Source organism: Bufo gargarizans, chromosome 7, assembly GCF_014858855.1.
Source record: "Bufo gargarizans isolate SCDJY-AF-19 chromosome 7, ASM1485885v1, whole genome shotgun sequence".
Classification (NCBI taxonomy): domain Eukaryota; kingdom Metazoa; phylum Chordata; class Amphibia; order Anura; family Bufonidae; genus Bufo; species Bufo gargarizans.
The window spans coordinates 180,587,362-180,613,915 of record NC_058086.1 but is presented as its reverse complement, the minus strand read 5'-3'; the positions used below and the strand labels follow the sequence as shown (position 1 = coordinate 180,613,915).

At 42.7% G+C, this 26,554-nt stretch overlaps 1 protein-coding gene across 4 annotated transcripts in view; it reads right to left on the bottom strand.

Moving 5' to 3' along the window:
- Window positions 1-26,554, bottom strand: part of ERC2 (ELKS/RAB6-interacting/CAST family member 2) — an 881,888-nt gene that overhangs the window by 756,507 nt on the left and 98,827 nt on the right. For 3 of the 4 annotated variants that reach the window (XR_006390837.1, XR_006390839.1, XR_006390838.1), the window contains exon 3: window positions 17,719-18,135. Coding sequence is in view for 1 of the 4 variants with exons in the window: in XM_044300746.1 (XP_044156681.1) it covers window positions 17,719-18,135; window positions 21,271-21,294 (441 nt within the window). In the remaining 3 variants the exon portion in view is untranslated. Of the gene's footprint in view, window positions 1-17,718; window positions 18,136-21,270; window positions 21,295-26,554 lie in introns of all 4 variants that reach the window. The other variant, XM_044300746.1, reaches the window with a different exon arrangement.

Genomic DNA, 26,554 nt, shown 5'->3' with positions numbered 1-26,554 from the left:
CTCTCAACATGGGTGTAGATAGAAAACGGAGAATGGTAGATTGGAACTGTGAAAAATATTAGAAGAAATGTATATTTATCTAACTAGAGCTGAAATCCTGTAGGGTCAGATTTTTGGTTTTGTTTTGTTTTCAGATCAGCTTCCAATCACATAGCTGTAGAGGTGTATGTTAACATTGTGGCTGCCTACAGTCACCACCAGGGGGAGCACAGCCAGATACAGTTCCTCATCTTCATTCTATTCTTCTTAGGTGTTAGACATACTGATGATTGCTTCACCGTGGTCAAAAGGACAAATTAAAGACTTTTCTATGGATTTATCCAGGGCCATTACTTCACAAAACAAAGGCAGTATAATTTTTTTAGAAGACTAAGCAATCTCCCGAGCTATGGTCCAAACATTGCTGATGGAGGGGCACTGTCACAGATCTGTCCACCCAACCTCCATCCAGTAACCCTGTTGGATACTAGCACAAGCTGGATAGTCAGATCTGGCTATGCGCCGTTCCATTTAGGATTCGATTTCGATACCATAAAAAAGTATTACGATACTCGATACCATTCGATAGCACACGAAAATAAATAAAGCACAAAAAAGCAGCGTGCATTCCGCATTTTATTGAACAGTCCGATCCTTTTTTTGGGGGGACAATGTGACAAAAAAATGGCGAATCGCACGTTTTTTTTTTTTCTGTTACGGCGTTTACCGCATAGGAGATATTTTTTATATTTTAATAGTTCACACTTTTTTGGGCGTGTCGATATGTAATATGTTTATTGTTTATATATTTTATATGTAAAATTGGGAAAGGGGGTGATTTAAACTTCATATTTTGGTGTTTGTTTTAAAAAAAATTTTTTTTACTTTTTATTTAATAACTATTAGCCCTCTTAGGGGTTAGAACCTGGGATCTTTTTATCCCTTGTCCTATTCACCCTAATAGAGCTCTATTAGGTTGAATAGGACTTCACACTCTCCCTGCTGCCCTGTGCACAGTACACACAGCAGCAGGGATATTACCATGGCAGCCAGGGATTCAGTAGCGTCCTGGCTGCCATGGTAACTGATTGGAGCAGAATTGCCACTGCTACCAATGAGGAGGAGGGAGGGGACCCTGCTACCAATGATTTAATATTGGGGATGTTGGGGGGGAGGCACTGCGCCACCAATGTTTTTAGTACTGGGAAAAGGAATGGGGGAGTGCACTGCGCCACCAATAAAGATAAGTAACCTTTTAATACAAATACAGTAGGGGGCCCACACCTGAGGGGTTAACTGCCGCGGATCGCACCTGTCATAGAGGTTGGGTGCCGGCTATGTGACTCTGCCGCCGGCACCCACCGCCTATATTTGTATTAATAGGTGAATTATCATTATTGGTGGCGCAGTAGCCACAGCCCCTCCCCTCCTCCGCCCCTCTCTCCTCTTATTGGAGGCAGCAGCGGCACAGGGGGGAGAGACTCCTTCTCCCCTGTGCTGCTGAGGAGAACATGGCACGCACTGAGAGCAGCGTGCTCCATGTTCTCTGATACTAGGCTGCGCAGCAGCGCAGTCTAGTATCGGTAAATGTCAAATCCCGGTATCGAATCGATACCGGTACAAAAGTATTGACTGGGTATCGATAATTCGATATCCGCTACAACCCTAGTTCCATTAGTGGCTATGTTAGGAGCGGAGGGCAGTACTATGATAAATAAGCAGACAGCACTGAACGTCGGGGGATGGGCCTGCCCCACCTGCACCCCCCCCCCCCCCCCCCCTCACAAGCACTCTTTTAGACCTGGCGTAAGGGGGAACTAAAAAATTATTTTTTTAAATCAAAAATTACGGTGCAACTTACCATTTTGTTGCTATCTGTGCCTGAAAAATGCCTAATATAGGCATATTTCAAGTAAGTTAATAAATGACCCCCTCAGTTTTTCCTTTATATGTGTCCTCTGTTTCCAGACTTAGGCTTTAAAAACTGCATAAAAAAAAAAAAATGTGGAAGACCAGTCTTATAGTACAGACTTCCCCAAAAATTCTGATGGTCTTATTGAAATCATTGTCCAAACTGGATTTTTGAGTCAAGAATCATGAATGACCCAATAACAATAAGCTTCGCCGACATGGAAAAATAGCATCATGTTAGCAGTGGTCATTTACAGCGCAAAGATAAACTAAATTAACCAGAAACGATAAACTGTAACACAAATCAGAACCTCTGACCAGATGCATCTAATCAAAATTTGCTGTACACAGCAGGTGTCAAACCTCAAGACTCCTTTGACTTCCTCAATGAAACTATTGCTCATCGACATGAGAACACACTCTCATAAACACATTAGCGGAGACCTACAAGAATCTGGTGGTTACATGAGTAATAACCACATAAGTATCTGCAGAGATACCAAAAATTGGCTGCATATACTCCTCTGTCTCCACTATAGATTATTCATTCCAGCAAACAAGGACGGGGTGAAATCCCTGTACTTTGGCTTGAGGTAGCTTGTATCAGAAGGTATCAACCCAAAATCTCTGATATGCCAAAGATACTAAAGGCTCATGGACCCATCTACATGTTCAGTAAAAATTCTCCAAAGCGAAGGGATCCTTATTCCCTAGTAATAACTGATTTCACTTACAATACCTAGTATGACAAAGGACAACTGGAACCCTTGCAGGTGGCTATAGGCGATCTGACGACATTTGATCAATGCGGATGTTAGAACTGCAACCACTCTGGGTAGGAAGCTGAGGCTACCCTTAGGTTCTTCACCAGAGCCCGCTACGAGGCCGGATGGACTTTGCTGCAAGGGACCCAGGTTACTTCTGCATCACAAATGGTCACGTGATGCAAGGGGAGAAGGTCAACGATGTTAAACAGGAAAATTACATCAAGAGAGCCCAGTGAAGCAGAAGAGGCCATGGAGCACAGGAGTATGCTTCTCTTCGCAACCCTTCCCATCCAACACCACCAAAGATGGCCCCAGAGAGGCACATCCTGAAATAGACTGGCCTGTACATTTAACCTAAGGTCAGTAGAAGATGGATCCAATATGCAGAATAATTATACAGTATGTAGTAGATATATTCATCTCATAGGTCTATGCAGGTCAGTCAGGCTTCTCCACACCAAACATGGTAACCCTTTTTTCTTTTTTTCTTTTTTACAGGTCTATACTTCAAGGGGCACCCCCTAAACAAAGAAAATGGAACAGGCAATAGGTCATCGGTTGAAAAAATTGATCCATTTGCTCATGACGGGCTGGCCCCCGCCATCTTGCTTGAAGATCTCACGCGGCCCGTAGTGACGTCATCATGCCAACTGGCGTGGTGATGTCATACGCCACCGCACATAGGATTTCGTGCGAGATCTTCAAGCAAGATGGCGGCAGCCGGACCAGTCGTGAGCAAATGGATGAGTCAAGTATGATCCTGAAATTCGGATCGAAGTAGGAGACAGCCAACAACGAGGGCCCATAGTGGCCCCCATCATGACTTGCACATCTCCGCTACTGTCCTACACCGAGAAGTAGTGTATAGCCCTACAATGTATCATATAAATCAGGCATGCTCAACCTGCGGCCCTCCAGCTGTTGCAAAACTACAACTCACATCATTCCCGGACAGCCTAGAGCTATCAGCCTACAGAAGGGCATGGTGGGAGTTGTAGTTTTACAACAGCTAGAGGGCCTGCAGGTTGAGCATCCCTGATATAAATGTAGTAATATTCTTACATACAAAAAGGACATTCGTCAGTTGCTCTGTCCCTAAAAGCCACAACAACGAGCTCTGTAAAAGTGAATGAGAAATGTGAAGTATGTAAATAATCTCCTTATAAGAGGATTAATAGGTTCCACTACAGGATAAAATCGATTAAAGCATTACATGTAATGGAATAATTGCAGCATGAAAAGGCTCTCGAGCATACGGTTTGTGCTCTTTATTCTCCATCTCAGTCATTACCTTACATAGTTTATTTCCTTGAAAACTACAGTAAACATGAAGTGGCCAATTACCTGGGTCACATACAACGAAGTTACACTTAAAAAAGCTTGTTAAGCATTCATTAAGTTAATTATGATGCATGCGGACGTGCGGTTTATCCCGATTTTTTTCCCCCCCAAGAGATCTGAAATCATAATCTTGGTTTTACTCTCAGAGGACCTTGCAATTTTCTGTTTTTACCCTTTCGTTTTTCACTCCCTGCCTTCCCAGAGTCAGTAACTTTGTTTTGTTTTTCCGTTCACATAGCCTTATGAGGGCTTATTTGCTGCGGGACAAGTTGTACTTTCTAATGGCATCATTTACGGTTGCATAAAAAGTAAAGAGGCTCGGTCACCAGGATCAACCCTATTAAACCAGGCATACTGACAGGTGGGGCTCATCGTGCTGATTAAAACCATACCTTTCTTTTGTCTGTACCATAAACAGCTGCAGAGAAATCAGCGTTTTTATCTTCCGCCCAGCAGTGTGTTCGGTGACGTCACCGGCTCTGAGGGGCGGGCTTTAGCTCTGCCCTAGCCGTTTTACTGGCTAGGGCGTCGCTAAATCCCGCCCATCAGTGCCGGTGACGTCACCGGGGTTCCTGTTAGCCCCATAGAGAGCCCGGTACGTCACCGGAACTCTGAAAAATGCCTTTGCCCTGCGCGATTTAGCGCAGGGCAAAGGAGAGCATCGGAGCATGAACTGCTCCGATGCTCATGTCAGGGGGGCTGCCGGGGTGAAAATGGAGGGATGTCCAGGTTCAGCTCTGAACCTGGACAACCCCTTTAAGACTGTAATAAATGTGGTTTGACGGTAGCAGTTTATCCGTCAGTAAGCAGCTTTACAAAAGTCGCACATCTTTACAAAAAAGTCGCATGTTCAATTAAAAAGTCTCATAAGATAAGCATGGTCCACACTGGAGTGAAATTGCGCATTTTTTTGCAACTTTTTAGCGATTTTTTAAATAGTCGCAATAGTAAATCTGTCTAGAGATTCATTTACATAAGAAAACACGCCCACTTTCAGAAAACTGGCGAGCACAGTGCAGAGCAGAAAAAAGTTGCAATTTTTTGCGCAGTTTTAGCGATTGCGCAGAAATCTGTGACTCTTTCACTCCATTATTCTGACTTGAGCGAATGATAAATCTGACCCTATGTCCTTATTATATTGAGAATAATAGTTTTTTTGAAAGCCAATAAATATTACTGGTTTCTTTATAATAATATATTGTGTAATATAATAGGTAAAAGGTTTTAACAAAAAAAAACAACACTGTTCTCAACATAGTAAGGACTTATAATTATTTTTATTATTATTATAGGATTATATATTATTTACTATAGCATAGCCTTTTAATATGGGTTTAAATAAGAGGAAAAAAAATTACAGAAATAAAATGTATCTCTCTTCTGGCACTTGAACCTAGGATCTCTACATAGAGGGTAAACCACTATACCACTAATATATACTGCGTAGAGTCCGGTGGCTCTCCCATACACTAAATGGAAAGGGTGCACTGACCTCTGGGACTCACCCTGTCCCAATAGAACAAAAGTGAATAAATAAAATTTGAAGGGGGTCGGCACTCCAATTTCAGAATCACTCCGAGAATCAATTTATTTAAGCTGAAATGTATTCAGCTTAAACAAATTGATTCTCGGAGTGATTCTGAAATTGGAGTGCGGACCCCCTTCAAATTTTATACCACTAAGCCATAGCATCACAACATGGAGATATAGGTTTTTTCTAGACTTATAAGCTATTACATATAACTGGTATCATACATTGTGCCTGTAAATAAAGCAGTAATATGCAGCTTCGCTTTCTGAGCAGATCTCAGTGTGGTGAAGCTATAGTGTATGGACTATGATATTGCTAGCACAGCTCTATGGGGGAGTGTGCAGAGCACAGGGGGTGTTACATAGCGGTGCTCAAACGATTCAGCCCCGCTTCCTGGTGCTCCAATTGCTCATTTGCATATAAATAAAAATGCAGATTTCGCTGCAGCTATTTATCATACAGACAAAAGAAAGGTATAGTTTTAGGCCTAGTCCACACTTCAGTGATTTCCATCAGTGATTTTTAAACCAAATCCAGGAATGGAGCCTCCATTGATAAGGTAGAATGGAAAGATCTGCACCTGTTCTGTGTTTTGGACCCACACCTTGTTTTGGCTGAAAATCACAGATGGAAATCACTGACCAAACACTGAAGTGTGAACTAGGCCTTAATCAGCCTAGCAGGCAGTGTGTTTGGTTTTATAAGGTTAATCCTGGCGACAGAGCCTTTTTAAGTGGGAATCTACTCAATGGTTTTTTGTTTTGATTCTTTTATGGTGTACCCTACACGCTAAAAATGACATCACATGCTTATTCTGCGGGTCAATACGATTATGGTGATACCAAATTGATATATTTAGCTTTTGTTTTACTAGTTTAAAAAAATATATAATAAAAAATATAATATAAAATACCTGTGAAAAAAAAAATGTCTTTGCATCGTCATATTACCGTATACACATCATTTCTTTATTTCCATCTACAGAGCTTTTACCATTTAAGGGTACATATAACATTTTGATCACTGTTTATAATGGGGGTTTTTTTGGGGGGGGGGGAAGATGACCAAAAAAGGGTGAATCTGGATTTTTTTACTGCATCCACCGTGCAGGAAAAAAGTCTTTATACTTTAAAAGAGCAAACATTTTTGAACTCCGTGATACCTGCTATGTTTATTTTTTACTGTTTAATTGGTTTTACATGTAAAATTGAAAAAAATATATATTTGTGTGTGGCTTTTTTTTTTTTTAACTGTCATTTTTTTCGTCCCCCTAGGCTAGGGAATTTGAATATGCGAACTTCTGATCTCTTGCAGTAGACTGCAATAGAATACTATTGGAATCTATGGGATTCTGAGACGATGCTTGTCAGGCCGTGCCTTGAGCGAGGCTTTGCAGGTGGCTCGCTATGACAGACTTAGGAGCCTTCACGAGGCCCCATATTGTCATAGAAAACAATCAGAGTGTCATTATTTCACCGCAGGGCTACGATCTCAGGGCTGAAGGAGCCCCCTGCACCCTTCTGTCTAACTAATCAGATCACACGGTCGATATAGTCTGTGGCATCAGCGTTATCTCCAATCTGGGCCATTCGAGCCGGCTTTTAATACACAACCGGCAACCAACACATATGTAGTGGGATCAGCTGATAACCCCACTCCATACACCTCTCGAGTAAAACTATAGGGGAAATTTATCAAAACTGGTGTAAAGGAAAACTGGCTTAGTTGCCAATAGCAACCAATCAGCTTCCACCTTTCATTTCCCAAAGTAGCTCTGAAAAATGAAATGTGGTATCTGATTGGTTGTTATGGGCAACTAGGACAGTTCTACTTTACACTACGGTTGCACCAGGTATCGAATTATCAATACCCAATCGATACTGAGATTTGCCTTTTACCGATACTAGGCTGCGATTCATGTTCCCTCCTGCCACCAATGACAAGTCAGAGGGGAGGAGGAATGGGAGGGGCTGTGGCCACTTCGCCACCAATGACAAGTCAGAGGGGAGGAGGAATGGGAGGGGCTGTGGCCACTGCACCACCAATGAAGATAACTTAACCATCAATACAGATACAGGAGGCGGGTGCCGGCGGCAGAATCACACAGCCGGCAACCGACCTCTATGACAGGGATCTGCGATCAGCGGCAGTTAACCCCTCCCTGTCATAGAGGTCGAGAGCTGGCTATGTTAGTCTGCCGCCTGCACCCGCCTCCTGTATTTGTATTAAACGTTAGTTATCTTTATTTGTGGCGCAGTGCAGTAGCAATCATTGGTGGCAAGATCCCCTCCCCCCTCCTCATTGGTGGTGCAGTGTCAGTTCTGATCATAGCCCCAGCTGTGTAATCCTGGGGCTCTGATCAGCTACCATGGCAGACAGGATGCTCCTAAAGCGCTGGCTGCCATGGTAAGCTCCCTGCTGCCGTATGCACAAAGCACAGGGAAGCAGGGAGAATGTGAGGTCCTATTCACCCTGATAGATCTCTATTAGGGTGACTAGGACAAGGGATTAAAAGATCCCAGGTTCTAGCCCCTAAGGCCCCTTTCACACAAGCAAATTTTCCGCTCATGGTGCAATGTGTGACGTGAACGCATTGCACCCGCACTGAATCCGGACCCATTCATTTCAATATGTCTGTGTACATGAGCGGTTTTTTTTTTTACGCATCAGTTCTGCTTTGCGTGAAAATCGCAGCATGTTCTATATTCTGCGTTTTTCACGCAGCCCTGGCCCCATAGAAGTGAATGGGGCTTTAGTGAAAAACACATTGCATCCGGAAGCAAGTGCGTGATGCGATGCGTTTTTCACTGATGGTTGCTAAGAGATGTTGTTTGTAAACCTTCAGTGTTTTATCACACACGTGAAAAACGCATCAAAACGCATTGCACCCGCGCGGAAAAAACTGAACGCAATCGCAAACAAAACTGACTGAACTTGCTTGCAAAATGGTGCGAGTTTCACTGAACGCCTTCTGAACACATCCGGAGCCAAGCCGTCACGCTCGTGTGAAAGAGGCCCAAGGGGGGAAATAGTAAAAAATAAATAAAAAATCACCTTGTCCCCCCAAAAATAGGATAGAACTGTTCAATTATGGGCCGGACGTTTCATAAAATGCGGAATGCACGCAAGGCTCTATAAAGCCTCATCACGGACGCGGACCCAATTTCAATGGGTCTGCAAATCCGGAGATGCAGAACGGTGCGGAACGGAGCACGGAACGAAACACTACGGAGTGCTTTCTGGGGTTCCGTTCCGTGCCTCCGCACTGCAAAAAGATAGAACATACAATATATTTTTGCAGAAAGGGAGGGATCGCGGACCCATTCAAATGAATGGGTCTGCGATCCCCATGTGCCTGCTTCATGGAAGGTGCCCATGCATTGCGGACCTCAATTTGCGGTTCACAGCACGGGCACAGGAGACCAACGGTCGTGTGAACGAGCCCTTAATCTGTGTATTCAAACATCAGTGCTTTACCACGGTCCGTGGGTCAGTGTTTTTAGCACGGATGCATGCTCTATTTTGTCCGTCACGTCCATTATAGTCTATAGGGTCAGTGAAAACCATGAATGCAACACGGATGCCATCCGTGTTGCATCCGTGTTTCACAGATCATTAAGAAGAGATGCTTTGAAAATTATTTTTTCCGCTGTTAAGTGTCAGTGAAACACGGATGCAACACGGACAGCAAAAAACGGACACATGGATCCTTCACGGACAGCTTAACGGATGCATCACTGACCACCTGCTCACGGATTTGAGAACTGACACGGACGTGTAAATGAGGCTTAACATGTTACCTGCAGTTCGGCCAACGTGTCCAACATGACAGGTTCACTTAAATAGAGATTTATACATACATATAAAAAAAACATCTAGTAAGACCCACCAAATTGTATATAAGGTGGTATGTAAGCAGGATATACTCTTACATTCAGTGATTAGATAGATAGATAGATAGATAGATAGATAGAAAGATATATAGAAAGATAGATAGATAGATAGATAGATAGACAAATAATAGATAGATAATAGATAGATAGATAGATAGGGTCAGTGCAAAAAAACATCTAAGTGAAGTCTCTTTTTCACAAACTGCTTAAATTACTTTGCCAAATACTAATTAATTATCCAGGACACTAAAAATAATCATATTAACATTTGGCTCGGCCTAATCTGCTATCACATAATGCAATCAATTAAATGCACCCTGCCAAGTAAAATATAAAAAACGAGAACATAACACAAGAAAAAAGACCACAATCAGATGTCTATGGGGTTCTTAGTAACGCCTTCACAAGGCGCAGTGTTGATAAAGCGTTTCCCTAGATAATTAGTCCTGGCTCCAGGATCAATCCCTCTGCGTGTCACTGTGGGCTCGCTCCATCAGCACCTCCTTGGAAGAATATTCTAGAACAAATTCACCCAGGCTGTTCTTAGCTCTATTATTCAACTTTTTTACATGCCACTGCGTTTCCCCAAATTCTTCATAGCGACAAGGATGACGGTAACGGGAAGTGTTCCTAAAGCTGTCCAAACCTCTCTTACACAGTGTAATCATTTCAATGTCTTAAAAAATGGGTCTGTTGATCAAGAAGAAAAAAAAATTCTCCCGAAATTTCAAAGAGTGTGTAAAAAGTTACATGAATTTTAAATTCTTCCTCAGTGGAAACTCGGCAGTTGTTGCCTAAGGCAGGCTCTTTGATAGAAATAATAAAAGTACTTAATAGTTCTTTGGGTAAGCTATGTGTGGTCAGGGTATTTAAAAAAATATATATATATAATTTGTACGACCAAACATCTGTAATAGATTTCCACATGATAAAAACTCTGCATTCCCTTACGTTTGCCCACAGTTATGTAGAAACATCTAATGTTTTATTTGAAAGGATGGGAAAAAAAAAAAAAGAACATCCACTGAGAAAATATAAATATCGGAGACAAAATGAGACGTTTCGGAAATTCGAATAAAAGGCCGGAGGTTCCAGGAGCTAGAAAAAGTGGTTTAAACAAATACTCAAAAGGTCTACCTCTATGTTTGTGGAGTCGCACGCCCTGGGCAGGACCCAGTGGCACCCACTCGACTCTAAGCTGGAAAAGTCCAACAAAGTCTAGAGACAGAATGAGTATTGCTGAAAAAGACCTCAAGGGAACCTGCCACGCTGAACGTGGTACCAGATCTGCAGGCAGCATGCTATAGAGCAGGAGATGCTGAGCAAACTGAGATGTAGTTTTTGGTGGGAAACGATTCAATAGAACTTGTATTCTTATGTGTTTTTTTTCCATCTAAAGGGGGTGCACCACAATCTACTTTTCACTGAGTGTATTTTCTTCCAGTAAGGTGAATTTACACCAACAGATTATCTGACAGATTTTCTGACCAAATATTGGTCAGGTGGCCGTTTACACACACAGATATTGGTCTGATTGGACAGAAATTGGTCAGATAATCTGTTGGTGTAAATACACCCCGTACTCTAGCTCCTATTCCTTCTTTATTTGTTTTTTAATTTACCTCATTTGCAGTTTTCTCTTTTCCCCCAAGCTTGAATCCTACTTCCGGGTTTGTCATTCGTCTGCTGTCCCATCATGCCTTAGGGCAGTGACTAACCACGTCCCTTGTTCTTACCCATGACGCTTCCTACATCCTACATTACAAAAATCCAGTGCGGGACGTAACCTACAGCAATTGAATACCAAAATCTAAAAAGATAGGCCCACTCACCCATTACTTGCTGGGGTATTCAGATATTTCATTTTTCCCTTTCGTTTCTGAAATAAAAGGGTGTCCAGAGTCACCCTGTACATAGCAACCTATGAAGCTCCTCCTGCTCTCTACCATGTTATGTGCAAACAGGGCTATATGACAACCCTTTCAAAGGGAACCCTTTATGGTCGGAATACATTTTTTCCAAAAAGGCTCACCTGATTAAGCTATCGCCATTCCGGCCCCTGCCAGTCACCGTATACTTCGGAGCAACAGTCACTTGACATCTCAGCATGTGACTGCTGTGGCCAATCAATGGTCTCAGTGGTCATACTGCATAAACCAAGACTAGCCGGATATGGGCGGCGGCGGTAACTTGAACAGGTACAGTGGGATGCGAAAGTTTGGGCAACCTTGTTAATCGTCATGATTTTCCTGTATAAATCGTTGGTTGTTACGATAAAAAATGTCAGTTAAATATATCATATAGGAGACACACACAGTGATATTTGAGAAGTGAAATGAAGTTTATTGGATTTACAGAAAATGTGCTATAATTGTTTAAACAAAATTAGGCAGGTGCATACATTTGGGCAATGTTGTCATTTTATTGATTCCAAAAGCTTTAGAACTAATTATTGGAACTCAAATTGGCTTGGTAAGCTCAGTGACCCCTGACCTACATACACAGGTGAATCCAATTATGAGAAAGAGTATTTAAGGGGGTCAATTGTAAGTTTCCCTCCTCTTTTAATTTTCTCTGAAGAGTAGCAACATGGGGGTCTCAAAACAACTCTCAAATGACCCGAAGACAGACTGTTCACCACCATGGTTTAGGGGAAGGATGCAGAAAGCTGTCTCAGAGATTTCAGCTGTCTGTCTCCACAGTTAGGAACATATTGAGGAAATGGAAGACCACAGGCTCAGTTCAAGTTAAGGCTCGAAGTGGCAGACCAAGAAAAATCTTGGATAGACAGAAGCGACGAATGGTGAGAACAGTCAGAGTCAACCCACAGACCAGCACCAAAGACCTACAACATCATCTTGCTGCAGATGGAGTCACTGTGCATCGATCAACCATTCGGCACACTTTACACAAGGAGATGCTGTATGCGAGAGGGATGCAGAGGAAGCCTTTTCTCCGCCCACAGCGCAAAAAGTGCCGCTTGAGGTGGGCTAAAGCACATTTGGACAAGCCAGCTTCATTTTGGAATAAGGTGCTGTGGACTGATGAAACTAAAATTGAGTTATTTGGCCATAACAAGGGGCGTTATGCATGGAGGAAAAAGAACACAGCATTCCAAGAAAAACACCTGCTACCTACAGTAAAATATGGTGGTGGTTCCATCATGCTGTGGGGCTGTGTGGCCAGTGCAGGGACTGGGAATCCTGTCAAAGTTGAGGGACGCATGGATTCCACTCAGTATCAGCAGATTCTGGAGACCAATGTCCAGGAATCAGTGACAAAGCTGAAGCTGCGCCGGGGCTGGATCTTTCAACAAGACAACGACCTTAAACACTGCTCAAAATCCACTAAGGCATTTATGCAGAGGAACAAGTACAACGTTCTGGAATGGCCATCTCAGTCCCCAGACCTGAATCTAATGGAAAATCTGTGGTGTGACCTAAAGAGAGCTGTCCATGCTCGGAAGCCATCAAACCTGAAAGAACTAAAGATGTTTTGTAAAGAGGAATGGTCCAAAATACCTTCAACCAGAATCCAGACTCTCATTGGAACCTACAGGAAGCGTTTAGAGGCTGTAATTTCTGCAAAAGGAGGATCTACTAAATATTGATTTCATTTATTTTTTGTGGTGCCCAAATTTATGCACCTGCCTAATTTTGTTTAAACAATTATAGCACACTTTCTGTAAATCCAATAAACTTCATTTCACTTCTCAAATATCACTGTGTGTCTCCTATATGATATATTTGACTGACATTTTTTTATCGGAACAACCAACGATTTATACAGGAAAATAATGACGATTAACAAGGTTGCCCAAACTTTCGCATCCCACTGTAACTCAAAAATATTTACGTATTGGTCAACCTCATACTGGATAGTGTCCAAAAATAAGGGTGAATCTGGATCGCACATCCTCATACTATGTTTTGAGCTAATAACTGCTTCTCAGTGTATGGCTACATTCACACGACCGTATGTGTTTTGCGGGCCGCAAAAAAAACCGATAACGTCCGTATGGCATCCCTTTTTCTTGCGGATCCATTGTAACAATGCCTATCCTTGTCCGCAAAACGGACAAGAATAGGACATGTTCTATTTTTTTTGCGGGGCTACGGAACGGACATATGGATGCGGATAGCACAAGGCACATTTTTGGCGGACCCATTGAAATGAATGGAAAAGGAAAAGTCCAGCTTCCAGACAACGTGTTCAAGCTTTAATAAATAAGTGCTTTAAAAACCAAAATTTACATCCAAGTCTATGTGTTTCAGATCATTTTATACAGATCCTTACTCATGACAAAGAAAAAATGTGAGACTCTGGCCTTAAATAAGGGGCAGGTCAAACATGTCAGGTGGAAATAATCAGCAACAACTCCACCTCTGAGACATTAAAACATGTGTTTAAGAACTCCAAAAACAATACATCAGGATCAGTAATGCAGTATAAGATCCTGTCTACGATTTAAACCCATTGGTACAAAGGTGTTCATAGCGAAAATCCAGTAGGATTCTCTATTTAGAAAGATTTTTGCTATGAACACCTTTGTACCAATGGGTTTAAATCGTAGACAGGATCTTATACTGCATTACTGATCCTGATGTATTGTTTTTGGAGTTCTTAAACACATGTTTTAATGTCTCAGAGGTGGAGTTGTTGCTGATTATTTCCACCTGACATGTTTGGCCTGCCCCTTATTTAAGGCCAGAGTCTCACATTTTTTCTTTGTCATGAGTAAGGATCTGTATGAAATGATCTGTAGACTTGGGTGTACATGTTGGTTTTTAAAGCACTTATTTATTAAAGCTTGAACACGTTGTCTGGAAGCTGGACTTTTCCTTTTCAATTTGATACCACTATCGCTTAGTTCCTGGCGTATGTCCGTGTCTTCCTACAAACGTAAGACCAGGTGAGCCTCTACAACCCCCCTTTTTATGGATTTACATTGAAATGAATAGGCCTGCATCCTATCCGCAAAAAAAACGGAACGGACTTGGAAACAAAATACGTTCGTGTGAATGTAGCCTAATAAGTAGTATGCTGGCCCCTATGTTGCATGCTATACATGAGGCATTAGTACACATTTTGATCAAAAAGCACGGTCAAGAAGCAGTGGTGCTGTTTGGCTGCTGGGTCTCACCGCCTGCTGAGGCAGTGAGGTGGCATCGGTGGTCGCCACGCAGTGCCGTGCCAAATCTAGAGTAGGCACTCACTTAAAGAGGCAACCTTGGCATGGTGAGTGGGCTTATGCTTTTTGATCAAAATGCACACTAATGCCTCATGTATAGCATGCAGTATAGAGGGCGGTACACTAAATATTGCGCTGAGAGGCGATGTTAATTTTGCAGAGAAGCAGTTATTAGATCAAAGTATGGCATGTGGATGTACAATCCGGTTCTATTTTCTCTTTTGGATTGTAACAGCTCCTTCATGTTGTTTTGGAAGCCAAAACCAGGAGAAGACGCATATGTCCTTTATACTTTCTCTCCTTATGATCGATCCATTCCTGATTTTGGCTTCCAAAACTGCATGCAGAAACCTGACCGTGTGGTACCCCTACGGCGGGTGTACACGCTGCAATGTACAGTACAGCCGATTGTTGGGAAGCAAGTGTTCCTTCCCAACAGTTGGCTGTTCGTTCGGTGAAGGAGACCGCACATTTACATGTAGTGATCCCTTTCACTGTATGAGCACGAGGGATCGCTATTACCATCGCTCGTCTCCGTCCAGCTGCATTCTTTTGGGGCAGCGGATCGCTGGTTAGACAGAACAATCTGCTGCCCAGAAATGATCATTTATCTGCCGGCACGAACAACAGGATCACTCGATGAATGAGAGTTTTGCTCGTTCGTCAGGTGATTCGCGCCACATTTACAAGGGCTGATTGTTAGGAACAAGCGTTCAAAGGAACGCTTGTTCCCGATAATCTGCCCGATATTTGGGCCGTGTAAATCCACCTTTAGAGTTCCTACTTTTAGGACCTTCATTGCTCCAGCCCTTGGCATTTGTCCTGCTCAGCAGCACTTCCAGCAACCCAATCAAGACTGCCTGTTCCAGTGAATGGGGATGTCTGGTAGTTTAGAGCACAGCAGGGAGCAGGGAGCGCTTTGAAGGAGAAATCACTGAATTAACTTTTCATCTATCAAATTACTATAGGAACTTTCTCCGATGCACCTTGTTGAGGCCACATATACATTTTTGTGCGGAGATGGAGGCACTGGCAAAGGATGCAGGAAGAGTAAGGGTGCACAGAGTGGCTTGCCCCAAAGGGTGCACTTAAAGGGGTTGTCCTACGAATAATATTCTACATTTTTTAAACCAGCACTTGGATCTGAATACTTTTGTAATTGCACGCAGGGGTGCACCGCCAAGGAGGCGAGGTGAGGCGATCGCCTCAGGCAGCACCAGGTAGGAGCAAGAGGGGGGCAGGGAAATGGCCCCGGTCAAGGAGCGCTTTCATTGTGGAAAAGGGGTTACATTAAGAAATTGGGATTTGGGGGGGTGGCGCCATTTCAGTTTTCACCTGAGGCAGCATAAAGGCTAGGTGCACCCCTGATTGCATGTAATCCAAAATTTAGTATAGCTACTGGGTAGTTCAATAAAATCTATCTGCAGAGCGCCAACTTTTTAAAAAAAATTCTGTCTTGCTCACCGAGATGGAAGCACATGCTCAGTTCCATCCTTCCATGCCACCAGCTGCAGCCGACAGAGAACGCCCTCGAAAAAAGGACAATAGGAGCAATGGCACAGGGCTGGTTCCAGCATCGTTATAAAGAGGTTGTGATGTACTACATGATGTCTGATTTTCATATTTTTTTATTAGATTAAGCATGGGACAACCTTTAACTGCTCATTTGCATATGGATTAAAAGTACTGCACATCATTTTATTCAGCAGAGCTCGCCCTACAAGACGCCGTGCTTGGCTTACCAGTGAATTTCCTGGTGACAGACTCCCTTTAAAGGACGCACTTCCCATGCTGGATTTACAGACATATTAATTACTGTGAATATTTAACCACATGTAAAAAAAAAAAGAAAAAAGAAAATATGTAACAAAAAAATTGATGTTTACATGATATTGAGATCCGAGCTCAGGGTCATTGGTATTTCATTTAATATATCACTGGAGAATGCACAAACTGAAGAAAAATGTATCAGTCCATTACAATTTTTGTGAGAGGAAAAAATGTTGGTTTTCTGTTTCATGTTACAGAACGGTAACGCTGCCTTCTTTCCAGACGGTAATTCAAAATGGCTTCAAGAGTTCGGAATCATCACTCATATTGCAAAGCAAAAGGAACAAGTGCCTCTTGACCAGGTGTTCTGTAACACACAGTCCTGAAATATACATTAATGCTAGCAAGCAGAGAAATAAATATTCTATTGGGTTTGACCACAAGTATGTGAGAGGAGAACAAGAAACCAGGACCCCCACAAGAGTTCAGTTAGACTTGGGTCCAAGAGACATTTGCTTATGGGATGATGAAAACCATAGCGGACCGAATCTGCAATTATAAAAACCCTGCGCCAACTTCATAGTGGCAAGATTACAAGTGTTAAAGGGGATTTCCAACAAATGGTTTACATGCAAGATGCATCACATACCTCAGAAAACTTCTTTAAAATTTATGACATAACCACAAGACTATATGGTTTAACCGAGCTGGTCCAAGGTGGAGCCCCTATTTTTGCATGGTGAAGATCCAGTTGTTGCCTTATTTATACCTACAGTTGGTAACATACTGAACTGACTATATAAAATATTTCCCAGGAACTCCAACAGGTGATATATTAAAGGGGTTTTCATATCTCGCCACTTCCACAGTGAGATGGGACTGAGAGCTGGCCCTAGGTAGGCAGGTTTATCGAAAGAACCAAGCGGTCCAGCACTCCGCTTTATCCAGGACTCTCACTGTAGTGAATGGGAGTTACTCAAAGCTCGCCTGTTTCCGTAAACCCGACCACCTTGGGCTGGTGCTTAGTCCCATCTCATGGCGAGATGGGACAACCCCTTTATGGATCTATTGGATAGGTGATTTAATTGTTTACACTAAATTGATAATTAGCACATGTGTTTTCTCTCTTGGAAATTCTCTATACATGATGACCTGCTAGGGTTCCTGGAGACTTAAAGGGTTTGTCTGACAACCAGTACAGGAGCTTCCAACAGAGTAGAAACCTGTTCAAGTTCACAGTAAGGGGATCCCACTCTAGGAAGACCAAAGGCAGGAAAACAACCCCTCTAATTGGGAAACACTGATCAAGAAAATCCATCCTAAATGGTTCCTTACCTCTCTTAGATGAATATTTTCTTTATCCTTTTGATCTAGAATCACTTCTAAATGATTAAGCTGTGATTCCGCCTCCACTATTCTTCGCGTTTTCTCGTTTTCTTCTTCCATTCCTTTTGAAGGCAACCCTTTGCTTTGAAGCATTTCAAGAAGCTTTTTGATGGACTCATCACGGGCACTTAGTGTCTGTTTTTGTGTTTCTATCCTCAGTTCCATTTCTTCTAACGTTTTTCTGAGAAGGAAAAGTTCTTTGGCCTGCCGGTCATGCTCCGCCTGAAGCCTTCTGAAATTCTCCTCCGTGAGCTCAATTGTGAAATGCTCTGCCCCTCGGTTTCCACTTTCCTGTTGAAGAAGATGATTAAGGTCCCTCTGAGTCCGCAGCTCATCTTGCAGGGCTTGGATGGTCAACTGCAAGTGCTGGAACACAAACAGAGCCATTAGTGACTTGGACAAGACGACAATTACAACAAAACATAAAACCATATAGATAAATCGTCTATATAACTATGACTATATCTGATCATCATGAGCAATATTGCCAACTACAACACCCGTGGTCAAAACTGGTGCCACACTAATAACGTGCATGACTACATTTATGGTGCTCAGTGACTGTGATGTGATCTGTCAAGTTTCTTGACTCCACGCTTAATAAAAGACACACACATACAGTACAGACCAAAAGTTTGGACACACCTTCTGATTCAAAGAGTTTTCTTTATTTTCATGACTATGAAAATTGTAGATTCACACTGAAGGCATCAAAACTATGAATTAACACATGTGGAATTATATACATAACAAACAAGTGTGAAACAGCTAAAAATATGTCATATTCTAGGTTCTTCAAAGTAGCCACCTTTTGCTTTGATTACTGCTTTGCACACTCTTGGCATTCTCTTGATGAGAGTCAAGAGGTAGTCACCTGTAATGGTTTTCACTTCACAGGTGTGCCCTGTCAGGTTTAATAAGTGGGATTTCTTGCCTTATAAATGGGGTTGGGACCATCAGTTGCGTTGAGGAGAAGTCAGGTGGATACACAGCTGATAGTCCTACTGAATAGACTGTTAGAATTTGTGTTATGGCAAGAAAAAAGCAGCTAAGTAAAGAAAAACGAGTGGCCATCATTACTTTAAGAAATGAAGGTCAGTCAGTCAGCCGAAAAATTGGGAAAACTTTGAAAGTAAGGGCCATTTGACCATGAAGGAGAGTGATGGGGTGCTGCGCCAGATGACCTGGCCTCCACAGTCACCGGACCTGAACCCAATCGAGATGGTTTGGGGTGAGCTGGACCGCAGAGTGAAGGCAAAAGGGCCAACAAGTGCTAAGCATCTCTGGGAACTCCTTCAGGACTGTTGGAAGACCATTTCAGGTGACTACCTCTTGAAGCTCATCAAGAGAATGCCAAGAGTGTGCAAAGCAGTAATCAAAGCAAAAGGTGGCTACTTTGAAGAACCTAGAATATGACATATTTTCAGTAGTTTCACACTTGTTTGTTATGTATATAATTCCACATGTGTTAATTCATAGTTTTGATGCCTTCATAGTCATGAAAATAAAGAAAACTCTTTGAATGAGACGGTGTGTCCAAACTTTTGGTCTGTACTGTACATGTAGGCATGATTGGAACAAGATATGCGGGGACACATTGAACATGCAGAAAATGAAATACATGAAACATTTTTGGGATAGAACTGCCAATCATCAGCAGGTGAACGGAGTGAGCAGAACATAATGAATAAGGGTGCATTTACTCAACCATATGTACTTTGCGGGTTGCAAAACATGGACCCGCAAAAAATATGGATGACATCCGTGTGACGTCTATGTTGCACCCATTTTTATTTTATTTTTTTGTGGAACCATTGTAACAATGCCTATTCTTGTCTGAAAAAGTCTGCATTCTTGTCCAGACATACGGATGCGGACAGCAAACGGTGTGCCGTCCCCATTTTTTTAGGCCACCTTGAAATGAATGGGTCCGCATCCAATCTGGCGAAAATGAGGATTGGGTGCGAACCAAAAATACTGTCATGTGAATGGGGCCTAACTGTGGCTCTTCTCAAGCAGCCCGTGACTATTCTCCAGCAAACCTGCAATTGAATCTGCAAGTTCTCAGGAACCACTTAAAGGCTATGTAAACCTTTGGGGCAGTTTTTTTTATTATTGCATTGTACTCATTTTAACTAAAAAAAAATTGGTCTTTATTACAAGTATGGAGCTATTTCTTCTGTACAGGGCTGAGATGCTCTATTAGAGGGATCTCAAATTTCTCTCTGCTCCGTCAGCCAGCTAATCTGACGGACTCCTTATCTCTGCTCTCTGACATTATAAACACTCATTATAGCTCAGTTCTCATCTTACTGATAAGAATGTGGCTTAAATAAGGGTTTGTGACCTCTTAGTAAATGTGAGATTAGGGTTATTGGTTGACCGTCACTGTACGATTCACATAGCTAGACAGTTAACCCTTTGTGACAGAGCGGCTCAATATTTTTTTTATAAAAATGACCAATTTGAATACAATCATTCATTTTTTTTTGCCTCTGAAGGTGTATATAGCCTTTAAAGGGGTTCTTTGGGAATGATTTAAAATAACCACCAGCAACCTGTCCTAGAATGCAAGACTGCTTGCAACCACTTGCAGAGACGCCTAGAGGGACTGAGTGGGTGAGACCCCACTACTGATTACACTTGGGTACTTGCATATACTAGATACTGGTGAGCGTTCCTGTCAGGCTATTCAGCCATGATGGCATATCGTAGGCAGGATCTCATCATTACCATCAATTGTAGAGCAGTGTAGGGAGGCCCCGACCGCTTAGCCCCCTAGGCAGCTCTGCAAATGGTGGCAACCAGTCCTGCTCACATTCTAGGACAGGTTGCTAGTGGTCGTTTTATATTATTCCCAGATAATCCCTTTATTATTAGCTCAGGAGGGACAGCAGCGCGACTGTCACTACTACATGTTTTTTTTTTTTTTACTAGTGATCTTGTCTTTTATACATTAGTGCAAGCAACAGATTGTCATTTTCCATTCCTCTGAACTTCCTATTCAGGGAAGGGAACTTGACAACCTTCGAAAGATGCTCTAAAGCTCCTATTGTATCAATGAGAAAAGGCTCTGACAGTCCTCTGCAATGTGTGAACCTAAGGAAGGGCGTGAAGAACAGACAACCTGATGAGCATAAGGTGATGGAAAACGGACATGCAACAAATAGAACAGTCTATACAGAAACACAAGAGGATAGTCTGCTTTAGTACCACCATTCTGCCGGTAGGTGAGGTTTGCTCCATACATAGAAAAATGATCATACTAAAAATACTACATGATTGCCCCTTTAACATTTCTTCCATAAAAAAAATATATTAATTTAATTCCGGATTCAACAACAGAATTGTAGAATCTAGATTTTCTGCTGTCCGTCAGTATGTGCGGAGATATTTGTGGTGACATCTACAGAGACACATAAATCTACATCTAAAAGGCAAGCTACGGCATAAACAGTTTACAGATATAAAAGCAGGATCATTTGGAAAAACAAGACAAACCTTTGTTTTCTTGAAATCCAAAAGCTGAATGGCATGGCAAATAAAAAATAAAAAAATGAAGCAAAATTAACACAAAAGCAGATCAAATGTGAGCAAAAAATGTACAACTAAAGGGACAGTGGTATTGTCATATCCATCCCCACCAACCTCCTGAGCGGAGCTGTACAAAGCAGACACATCTAGTAAATGTTTTTGGACAGCAAACATAAAAACAGCAATGAAATGTGACACAGAGCTCGGAAAAAGGGAAACACAGCACAATAGAAGGGTGGGTCACATCACGTTTTATGCCTCCGTATACATTAGAAAAATAAAAATGGATACAAAAAAGCAGCACTACCACATTCTTGTATCCTGCAGAATCCAGTAAAAAAAAACTTATAGGTTGTTTTAAAAAAAAATATTTTTTACAATGGAACTCTATGGTGAACGGATGTCACTATATGGCATTAGTCTTAAGGCATCCGTTTAAACATAGGTACCTTTTTTGTATACGTTATGTAAAAAACGTGATGTGAACCCAGCCTAAGTGACCGAAGTCATTGAACACACAGCTTCATTAAAGGAGTTGTCTCCCTTCAGCAAATGGCATTTATCATGTCAAGGCGCTTACTAATGTATTGTGATTCTCCATATTGCCTCCTTTGCTGGCTGGATTCATTTTTCCATCACATTATACACTGCTCATATCTAGGGGTTACGACCACCTTGCAATCTAGCAGCAGTGATCGTGCTTGCACACTATAGGAAAAAGCGCGGCGAGAGTGCACCTAGGCATGCTCATATGCTGGCCGGAACGCCTGGAAACGAGCAGTGTATAATGCAATGGAAAAAGGGAATCCAGCCAGCAAAGGAAGCAATATGGACAATGCCTTGTATTAACTGTCAACCTGATAAATGCCATTTGCTGAAGTGAGACAACCCTTTTAATGGCTTCTCTATTGGCATATCACAATTTTAACACATTTCCGAGAAATATAATAGGATATTTGTTACAAAATTGACGCAAGAAAATTTAGACTAGAACCTTCAGAATCACAGGTGCATATCCATGAAGCAAACATAATTACAAAAAACAAAATGGCTGCACACCGTTATATATACAAACAATAGAGCTAGATAAAAGTGGTACAGTACCGACTATAAGTGAATAATGGAAGCTCTTAGCGCACATACGTGTCGGGCCCATCTACCAGGCATCAAGGTGGCTTCCGCAAATGGGTCCCAGTGTAGGAACCAGCTACAAACATACTGTGCTCAGAAGTCCCCTGTAGATGGCCGTGTTCAGTGTTGCAATATATTGAGGGTAGCACCTCTTTTAGACTGGACGCGCCCATCTACCTGGGACTTCTGAGCAGAGTACGTTTGTAGCTGGTTCCTACACTGCCCTGAATATTGTAGGCTTAAGTAAGTCCAAAGTGAGGCAGTATATTTAGTGATAGGGACCCATCTGCGGAAGCCACCTTGACGCTGGTAGATGGGCCCGACACGTATGTGCTCTAAGAGCTTCCATTATTCATTTATAGTCGGTATTGTACCACTTTTATCTAGAATGAGCCCCATTTCTTAGCGCTATTGTTTGTATATATAATGGTGTGCAGCCATTTAGTTTTTTGTTGTTACAAAATTGACTACATTTCCAAGACATCTCCTGCGTTTGAAACCTCTGAGGGCATGTCCAGACTGAGGATTCCAAAATCACTGACGTATCCCACGGCAGAAACTGTTGTGTTGTGCTAGGGGTTCTGCTGTGGCCTTTCATGAGGACCAGCTCTAGGTTTAGTTCCTTTGAATGGAGCTAAAACCATGAGCAGGCTCCTGCTGCAGCTTTGCGAGGGGTCCTACATGGTAACCACGACAAGAATGGACCTCTACTTTCTCGGCTTAGGTCTTGGAAACTGGGCTGCAAAAACCCTCAACCGCATGAACTGCACTTCAGGCCTTCCCTTTAAAACAAAGGGAGGTCGTTTCGGCGCACATTTGGCCTTGTTTTTGGCACTGAATCCAAGCTGAAAGCTACGCCCAAAATCCTCCATCTGAACACACCCTTAGAGTTCATCCCAATGACTGGTTATGCTGTAATAAAGGAACATTAAACCTAGAAATAAATGGTAACGGTTTGTCAGTCTGAAGAATATTCTGTTCATGAAAAAGTCTTGGAGAAAACCTACAGGGAACCTTGGCATTACCTTACTCCTGTATTGGAAGGGACTAACAATCTGTCCTGCTGCAGATGGGACACAGCAGAGAGGCTTCTGCTCCAGCCATTTGTCTTACAGGCAGACACAGGGCAGTGAGGAGGAGGAGATGGGACATGCCTGATCCACTGGGTCACATAGGGAAGATTCATTTTTCTCAGTACTACTTTTAACTCCTTAAGGACGGGTGCCGTATGCCTTATTTTTCACCCCATAAAATGCTCTTTTTTTCCGAAAAAATGTGGGGAAATGCCAGTGCATCTTATAGGATGGACCGGGAAGAGGTGAATGCAGCACTGCCCGGGCTCTGAACTCACCGCTTCCTGGTCCTCTGCCGCCGGCTGTGCTGTGGCTGCGCACCACGTAGAGGGCGCTCTGACCTCAGTCTGTGCGCGACGGGTCACAGCACAGCCGACTGCAGGAAGAAAAAGAAAGAGCGCTGGAGGTGAGGAGTGGTGGCGTCTGGGGCAAGAGAGGTAAGTGGATTTTTTATTTTATGTGATCTGAGGCTGGGGGCTGATATACAGGGGAAACTCGAAAAATTAGAAAATATCGTGCAAAGTTCATTTATTTCAGTAATGCAACTTAAAAGGTGAAACATATGAGACTCATTACATGCAAAGCGAGATATCGCAAGCCTTTATTTGATATAATTTGGATGATTATGGCTTACCGCTTATGACACCCCAAAGTCTCAATTTTGAGGTCCCCTTTGCTCAGGGGGTATGGATTAATTAGCTGACTGAGAGTGTGACACTTTGAGCCGAGAATATTGAACCTTTTCACAAAATTCTAATTTTAAGCTGCATTAATGCAATTCCTTTTAATTTTCATTACTGAAATAAATGGACTTTTGCACGATAGTTCTAATTTTTCGAGTTTCACCTGTATGTATATATATCTATCTATGCATCTATCTATATGCATTATCTAATCTATCTATCTACCTACCTGTATATCTGTCTCGCTATTTGCTTGTCCTTTTTTAGTATTTTTTTTGCTCTGGAAGACAGGAAAGACGTGTGTGGGTGAAACAGACGCTGAATACTGGACCTGCACATGCTCCTTTAGCGGTTATATGACTGTGTGTATAGTCCTAGAGCACTGGACATTACCTTGGCTCAGGTTACACAGAACCGCCAGCCTACTACAGCGGACAGAGGCATACTATTTAAAGAACTGTACAGGTAAGGGTACTTTCACATTAGCATTTTCCTTTTCCGGCCTAGAGTTCCGTCACAGGGGCTCAATACCGGAAAAGAACTGATCAGTTTTATCCCCATGCATTCTGAATGGAGAGCAATCCGTTCAGGATGCATCAGGATGTCTTCAGTTCAGTCATTTTGACTGATCAGGCAAAAGAGAAAACCATGACATCATCAACGGTCTCTATGCTCTAGCATGCTACGGTTTTATCTCTGGCGAAAAAAACTGAAGACTTGCCTGAATGCCGGATCCCCATAGGAATGTATTCAAAATACCAGAATGCCGGATCTGTCCTTCCAGTCTGCGCATACGCAGACCGGTAAAAATGTGAAAAAAGATACAAGACGGATCCGTCTGTGCGCATGACAACAGAGAGACGGATCCGTTTTTGCAATGCATTTGTGAGACGGATCTGCATCCGGATGCGTCTCACAAATGCTTTCAGTCACATCCAGATCGGCGGATCCGGCAGGCAGTTCTGACGACGGAACTGCCCGCCGGATCACACTGCCGCAAGTGTGAAAGTAGCTTAAGGCTAGTTTCAAATTAGCGTTTACAGATCTGGCAGGCTGTTCCAGTCGGGACTCGGGAACAGCCTGCCGGATCCGTCACTGTCAGGCGCTGCCAGAATGCTGATCAGACCCATTAACTATAATGGTGTCTGGCGGAGATCCGGCGGAAACCTGCCAAATATTGAGAGAATTGGCTGGACAAATACCGCCGCGCAGTCCGATCGATTCCTGGCATTCTATGCAGGAACAGCCTGCCAGAAGGCTGTGCCGGCAGTGTGAAACCAGCCTAAGTTCATTATTTCTCTACAAGCAGCAGGTAACTGTCCCTGACTTAACATGGCCATATCCCTGGACAACTCCTGTCCACAGTGTAGTTACAGGTGTTTTATTTGCTGGTTAGTGGCCGGATCTACTCCAGACTCCATTAGAGTCAATTGGGCCAGCGGGCATCCCGGTAATATCTGGCAATGCCAGATCCAGATAGCTCCGGCAAGCAATTCTCTGCCGAAACAGCCTGCAGAAACTACTGCTGGCAGTGTGAAACAGGCCTCAAGCAGATAGTCCCCACTGGTGTGTAATGCACATGAACATTTTTCCATGCGGGAACAATTACGAGGTTGCAGATGACATTAAACACGTATGACCACCTTTACTAAGGTCTTCTAGGTAAACCTGCATCCACAGTCTTGTTATGTTGTAGCTCACAGATGAATGTATAGCATGGACACCCAAACCAGCCGAGAGCAACGGGGAAGGGGCAATTGCTCTGGGCGACACTATCTGTAAATATGGCCCTGGATAGGTCTGTTTCCACCTACGAGAATGCAAGTGAAAGGGAATTTGACGGTGCTGATGGTTCTAGTAGCTCTTAACTCCTGTGTTACACTATGTGCTGTCACTATCAGACAGGTATTAAATATTCATTAGGGAGAATGTGCCCATAACTGCAATGCAATCCTTCATCACGACTACTTGCTTGTATCAAGCTGAGAATTACAATGTTCCTGTAAATCTGAGAATATGCCTGATACCTGAACATTTTACCTGCAGGGTATTTTTTTTCATTCCAGAATTGCATATATTTTTGCAGCTGGGTTTAAAAACTTTGCTCTGTCTTCTGCAGCCTGCATGTATTGTACTCTCATATGCTGCATAGTCCTGACAGTGTGAAATCCATCAGACAAGCTCTCTGGTGGCTCGGTCTTTAGCTACTCTCTCTGTTCTTCCGAACATAAACTTAAAGGGAACCTGTCACCAGGATTTTGGGTATAGAGCTGAGGACATGGGCTGCTAGATGGCCGCTAGCACATCCGCAATATCCAGTCCCCATAGCTCTGTGTGCTTTTATTGTGTATAAAAACCGATTTG